This window comes from Larimichthys crocea, chromosome XV (assembly GCF_000972845.2).
Source record: "Larimichthys crocea isolate SSNF chromosome XV, L_crocea_2.0, whole genome shotgun sequence".
Lineage (NCBI taxonomy): Eukaryota > Metazoa > Chordata > Actinopteri > Sciaenidae > Larimichthys > Larimichthys crocea.
The window spans coordinates 350,101-357,500 of NC_040025.1; the positions used below are offsets into that span (position 1 = coordinate 350,101).

Genomic DNA, 7,400 nt, shown 5'->3' on the forward strand with positions numbered 1-7,400 from the left:
AAGAACTGGAACGGTATAAACAGACTATAAATACTGTATGTACAACTATATAACTTTACAGCCAGCATGGAGCTGAGTTATGACTATCTATCCTTTTGTTTGGCTGACTGCCTGGCTGAGTGGGTGGTTGGCTGCATGACTGCTGTCTGTCTGTTTCACTGGCTGTTTGTCTGCACTTGCCTACCTGTTTGGATCTCTGATAGCTTGTGTGTCATCTGACAGATGAGGGTATTGATTTGATCCAGCAGAGTTATGAAAAAGGCAGCACTGTCTCTGTCCTTGCGGTGACCCTGAACTTAACCAGACTGTCTGGCTGATGTTGGACTTGTTTTGCCATCATTGGTGCATATCGTGGGAACTTGACCAGCTGAATCAAGAAGAGAAAATAAAATATTTAATTTACAGGCTGCGCACCTGTGGCTGTGTATGTGGAGGAAAGTATGTGGAGTGCAGGTTTTCAGGCTTTGTCCAAAATTTCATCGGTTCTTGCCGACTACCTTCCCAATGCTGGAGAGGCGTATGTGCAGTTCGGCAGTCAACGTGGACAGTGGTGAAAGTAGGAATGTGGGAAATGTGCAGAAAATAATTTGCAGCTGGACTGGAAGCTATTATGCTGCTATTTGTTTGTCTGATTTGCAAAGTTATCAATATTTAGGCAATAAAGGAGCTTCCACCACCCACATTCAAGCACATATCAGCCTTAATTTCTAAAACTAAAGAACACATGGACATCAGGTTGTAAACAAGTCTGTTTTTACTGGAAAGGGCGACATTTTTAAGATGTTTTACCAAGCTGAGCAGCTTGTAGCAAAGGCAGCCAAGTTTGAACGAGGTGGAAAGATGCTGTAAGTCCATTACTAAAACACTGTTTCAACATGGAAAGTGAAGACAAATGAGTTCATGAAGGTGCAAAGCAGAGAACATTTGGGAGAAACAGAAAAAAGAAGGACGTGTATTACTGTGACAAGACCAAGAAACTAGAGACAGATAGGCAATCAGAGGGGATATTAGTCAGAGGGTGTGTGACTTCCCTCTTCCTCATATCATCAGTAATTAGACCCATCACAGCCCTGACACATCAGTTATCTCAATCTGCTGCAAACTGTTGTTTACATGTCCCGTGTTTCATGTGCATCCATGAATGGTATGTAAATGTGTGTGTGCCATCCATGTCTAACCTTGCGTGGGTTCTGTGTTATGTCATCCAGACTGGTAGACAGCAGGTTATCTTTCATGGCCACGTACAGACGCCTCCCATCTTCGTCAGGCATCAGGGAGTGGAGGTCTCCCGCGACTAGGGGCAGCGTGAGCAGGCGGCCATTCTGGATCAGCTCTGACAAGGACGAGAACACAAGATGATGTGAGGGATTCAAAAGCGTGAAGACTGATCACTTATGAAAATTATATTAACATGAAATTGACATGCAGGGATAGGCAAAATGGCTGGTTTGCAATCAAAATATCTTGCGATGTAGGTGTCAGTTGCCAGTGTTCACACACTAGTCAAAACTTTCACACTGATGTTAGACAACACATACTTCCTGCAGTGGGTTTGTTTTTTGTTAGCTATTTGCTTTTTCCAAATGTTGTTTGCAAAATATGACATCAATAATACATTTCCTCCCTCACCAACCAACCAAACAAACAACCACCCTAAGAGAGATTTATTCCACTGTCTGTACAATAAATAATATAATCCAATGGTATTTGGTTTACACACAGTCACAGGAATAAGAAGCAATAAATACAAAAAGAATTAGATTAAAAAATAAAGAATTAGTATCATTGTTTTTGAGTCCAGGTATGAATTAATTTTCTCTTGCGACAGACAGACAATCAGATAAACTGACATACTGGTCAAAGACAAACTTTCCCACAGCTACAGTATCCTTAACACATGCAATTGTCAGTTGTTTGTCTTGCAGATTCATTTCTCTTATCACACTGCACAGACAGGTCAAACAAAAGGAACTGTAATGTATCTTCTGTGAACAAACAAACAAACAAACGCAGATACGCACACTTAGATTTAGACGCACAGCACCTGAACTACATCTCCAGACAGATTGGATGATAACAAGTGAAGCACAGATAACGAGCGCGCAAATGAAATGTCTTTTTACATGATTACACTACTGCACCATGTAAACTATGACAACTATGAGAACATTGCACGTCCGTCTGCCTTGTGTTAACTTTCATATTTTAACTGCCAACTGTTTTTGAGTCGATTGGACTTGGCATCTGCTTACAAAGCTAAAAGCATAAACATATAGACTTTAAAGCAGCACCAGGCATGGCTTCACACATTGGCAGCTCTAAATAGCAGTGAGAGGCAGAAAGAGCTGTTTGAACTTCAAAACCTGGAACACTGGGCTCATAATGTTAGTAGACTGCACACTGCATATCCTTGTTTAGCAACCTGGGCATGCTTCATACCAAATGATGCCAAAAGGACGAGATGCACAAGAGTACATTTTCCAATCTAAGTATATAAACCAGACCCTAAGGAGTGATGTGATGTGGGATATAATAATAATGCTTATAATTAACATAAATGGTTGCCCGTGTAGCTTCAGCACACAATATTGGTTCACTCAGGGGAAATTTTAAAGGAGATATTAATGATTTATCATCTTTCACTGCAGCAGCTCACTTTTATTAAAGCAGAGATCCTGTATTGTTTTGGATGGTTCAACTGGTGGCCATTAATTTGCAGCGGCAGATAACTCCTCTCAAACACGCGGCGTGTTTCTTCAAGCAGCTGAATCTGAACGGACACACACAGCATGCAGAAGATAATCTATTCCTTACAGCATCACACGAGCGTGAAGTCCCAGCATGGGCGGCTTTAGTGAGAATCAATCATTCAAACCTAGCAGCTCTACGTCACTCAGTTACAAAGGATGTTGAAGTCTGATTTTCTACCAAATGTCAACCATTTTCCCCCCAGGATCAATATAAATCAGCAACAGAAAGCTAACTCATTTGCGTTTGTTCAGAATTAGTTGTTGATGTATCCGTCTCCATCAGATTTCGATGTAATCTGATTAAGTTAAAACCTGTTGAACATCTTCGTGACTGTCTGTTCTGCCAAGTTGAGTTACTCTCACGTTTGATTTGATAGAAATGAAAAGGATGTTGTGATTACCAACAGCCCAACAGACAATCTATCTATCAACATAAATCTACATCAGTGCTGACACATCACTGTGGCTGTCCCTTATTCTGTACATTTTGCCCAGACAGCCTTGCCTCTCCGAACATGTGGCAATGATCTAAACTACAGCTCACTAGAGCAGATGTGGGATGTAGGAAAAAAGTGATAAATGACTGAATATCTTCACCACTCTGCTGTATCTGTTCTTTCTGTGCTTTAGATCATGTTAGTTGGCATGTGGGTTTAGTAGAAAAAGCAAAATGAAAGAGTTACAAAAAGATGCATAGACTTTTGGATAAATGTGTTGAGGGGTAAAAAATTAAAGAGAAGGAAAACAGGAAAAAGGAGAGATTGAAGGATGTGGTGGGAAGTGAACCAGAGGTGTTGAGGTGCTGAAAAAGAAATGAGACAAGGTTGCAGAGAAGTACCATGAAATAATGACAGACTGGATGAAAAATACAAGGGAAGATGAAAAGAAAACTGGGGTGAGAGAAAGGGCAAATTCAATTCAAATTAATACTGTTCAAACTGAATAACCACTATGAATTCATAAAAGCGGATAACTGTGGCGCTCTTTGTCGGGGCCAAGAATGTAAAAACAAACCGCAAGAAACATTTCATCTCAACAGCTGAACTTTGCATAATTAACAAATGATGAAACTGATACAGAAGTTGTGGTTAAGTTCTCATAGTCCAAAGAATAATAATAATAATAATTCTGCATTGTATTGAAGTGTCTGGGGAAACCCTTCTCTGTCTTAGTTGCATTTGAACAGGATGACTCCCAGCAATTTCTCTGTTAAGGTATTCTGGGAATGTCTAACTCTTGGCAGTAGACGGTGTGTACCCAACCCAAAGCCTGACGGGTGCCCTCAGGACAAAAAATTTGCAAATGATTTCAGGTTTAGGTCGGGTTCAGTCATGGGCGGACTGGGACAAAAATCGGCCCTGGCATTTTGGACCAGAGCAGCCCACAACAACCTGACCCCCCCCCCCAGCACGTCGGCCCACCGGGCAAATGCACGGTATGCCAGATTGCCAGTCCGTCCCTGGGTTCAGTCACTCGTACTTTATTGGGCAGACTCAGAACATACTGGATATTCCACCTGATCTGGTAACGCCTTGGCATCTCCCAGCAAGAGCTAGAAGATGGACGTCTGGGATGTTGAGCTCAACCTGACTGTACCACAACTCAGACCCAGATATAAGAGGCAGAAAAGTCAGTTCACTTGTGTGTCATGGAAGTTGCTTTTAAATATAATGTTTTATTGAACTGAACAGGCATTAAAACTTTCATTTCCACCATATTCTTACGGTCTCAGTTTTATTTTAAATCACCAAAATAACAAAAGAAAAACTGAATGAAAGTTCTTCATAGTGCCAAACAGTAAGGGGAGTTCTCCATTAACGGATATCTTAAGCTCTAACACTGAGACAATGCAGGTGCTGCTGGTTCACCCCATTTCATAAATATGGACTTTCTCGCTCTAGTAACTAAATATACCAGAAAGCAGTAAACCCCAGGCTTCATACATGTCTTGCAAATGCAGGTGCTGCATTCATGTGCATACCAATTCAGCCATTTCTTTATGTGCTCTCAACTGATATGAGCACCGGACAAAGGCAGTGCAGAAATGCCTGTCATGCTTAACTCAATTTATAGGATTTGTTTAGACCCTATCCAAATTAATCAAAATGTTTAACATGGTGGGATGACAGGTTTCCCCAAGTCTGCCCAATTAACAAGCTACCTGCTGTGAGCCCATATGAGTTTTGTTTACAGTCCCTGACTGGCGATAATTATGACCCAGACCGAATACTGCGACTCCACTTTTCTTCTTTGTGATTACACAAACATTAGGAATTCGTTGAATTTGACATTTGTATTGTGTTGCATTTTGAACACTTTGCATTTGTATTTTTCTCTGTGAGCATAAACCACAAAGCAATTGTCAATAAAATGGCAAAGGTGGATAATGTCAAAAAGAGGAGGAGGAGGAGGAGGAAGAGGAGCGCCGGGGAGACGAGATGAGAAAAATGACATGGTAAAGTGACAACAAGATGAAAACGGTGTGATGGGTGAAGACAGCTACGAGATGAGAATAGGAAAAATGTCAAAACGTGACACGATGATAGACAGATGAGGAGGAAAGGGAAGAGGAGGGGCACAGTGAAAGAAATCTGGATGGAGGAAATTAATAAATATTAATAGATGATGGTGAGGATGGGCAGGAAGAGGAGGAATAGGAAAAGACAGGTGGGAATTGGGCAGGAAAAGTCGATGCGGGGAGAGGAGAGAGCGCCTGTAAATGCCATGTTGCGATGACAGGGTAGAGGGGAATGATGGGCATACAGGTGGATTGGGGAGGAAGTGAGAAAAGAGGATGAAGGGGAAGAGTTGCTGAGAGCACGAAGGGAAAATTGTAGTGTAATAACAGAGTGAAAATGATGGATAGATAGGTGGATTGAGAAGGAGAAGGAGGAGGAGGAGGAGGAGGAGGGGGAGACTGGTGGGAAAGGTAGATGGAAAAAAAGAGGGTGAGATGAGAGTGAGAGGAAAAATGATATGATGGCAGGGTTAAAAAATGATGATTGGACTTGGACGGATGACAGGTGAGGGAAAGAGCAGGGAAGACAGAAAGGCTGTGGGAGAAGAGAGGAGAAGAAAAAAATGACACAGGCAGAGACTAATGGAGAAAAACAGGCAGAGAAATCAGGATGAAGGAGAAGAGGTGGAAGAAAGGAAGCAATGAGAGGAACTACAACATGCTGACAGTGAGACGAAAACACGAGAGATGGATGAGCAGAAAGGAAATAGAGAAAGAGAGAAGAAGACATGACGCAGTGGAAATGGAGAGATAATCTGAAACAGAGAAACAGTCACAGTAGGAGAGGAAAGTTCTGCACACCAAAGGCAGATGGTAGAAACTTATACTTAAGCTCAGTGGGAAGTCTCTGCTTATTAGCCACTGGATACATGTTAATATTCATCAAATGGTCAGAGAGATACAATTGTTTTTGCTTCACACTGATCTCATTAATCCCAGTGGGTGCGTCAGCAGAATCGCGTCTTTAATGTTTGTTTTGTTCGAGCTTTTCATGTGTAGTTGGCCTCAGGTTGAAACAGTTCACTGAGGACTGAACAATTCCTGTGCAGCAGCAATGCACCAAACATGTGAAAAACTGGGTAGTCCACAAAGAACAGTAAAACATTTTATTTGCTGACCACACACTCAGAGTGAAATGTGGCTGATGGTTTTGTATTTGCTTGTTCAAATAAACTACACAGTTAAGTTATGTCTAGCAGAGTCACCACATCCTCATATCTTAGCAATAAAATTTGAACAGCTATATGTTATGATAACCTTTAGCAATGATGGCCACAACTATGGAAATGATAACAAAACAATTGCTTGTGTTGTATGTCCCTGAGTTGTGAAACCTTCTTGCAATATGCGCTGCTCATAAACGACTAACATCAATCAGCTAAGACAAATGTCATAATATCTGGGCCACAACAAGTGAATGGCCCATTGTTATTCAGGCACTGTGCAGTTATTGGCTCAGTTGATACAGCGATGCATTAGCCAGAGCAAAATGACCTCAATCTAAGTAAATCTCCAGAGGATGATAGAGATACCGACAATGTGTGTTTATGCACAGATTTTTTTTTTAATACTAGCACCAGAGTCAGATTTCCACAACAGAAATTCTTCCACTAATTGAAAAAAAATGTATAAGGATAGCTCATACAGCATCATCAAAGTCATAACATGGCTACCTGCCATAGACGCGAAGGCAGTGTTGACTCACTGACTGAGACCTAACTTAAACCAAATGACAGAGGCAATTTATTGAAGATTATGCCTGTTAAACATTGCTAAAAAGGGCCAGTTTTGACTGCAATCTTTAAAACACATACAGTCATACAAGTATCAGCTATAAGTTAATGTCATGAAAATGACTTTCCAACAGACCTTTCGACCACGATGGTCTAAGTAATAATATTAACAATAGCTCTCTTTAGATGTCCAAGTAGGCCTGTGAGTCAGCATGAACAATATCAGGCCCTGGAACAGCACACATCTTTGCAATGTAGCCATTATTAGTGTTATTAATGACACCTCAACTTTTCATGCTATGAAATATCTTCTTTGTAGATGCTCTGTGCTGACATGTTGGATTGTGTTTCCTGTTTCCTGTTTTCCTGCTAGTCGCATGACTAACTGTTGTAGCATTT

General features: G+C 41.1%; 1 protein-coding gene across 4 annotated transcripts in view; it reads right to left on the reverse strand.

The window, feature by feature from the left end:
• Positions 1-7,400, reverse strand: part of sema3h (sema domain, immunoglobulin domain (Ig), short basic domain, secreted, (semaphorin) 3H) — a 56,067-nt gene that overhangs the window by 29,379 nt on the left and 19,288 nt on the right. For all 4 annotated transcript variants that reach the window (XM_027288995.1, XM_019270875.2, XM_027288994.1 and 1 more), the window contains one exon: positions 1,179-1,333. In XM_027288995.1, the coding sequence (XP_027144796.1) occupies positions 1,179-1,333 (155 nt within the window). The remainder of the gene's footprint in view (positions 1-1,178; positions 1,334-7,400) is intronic.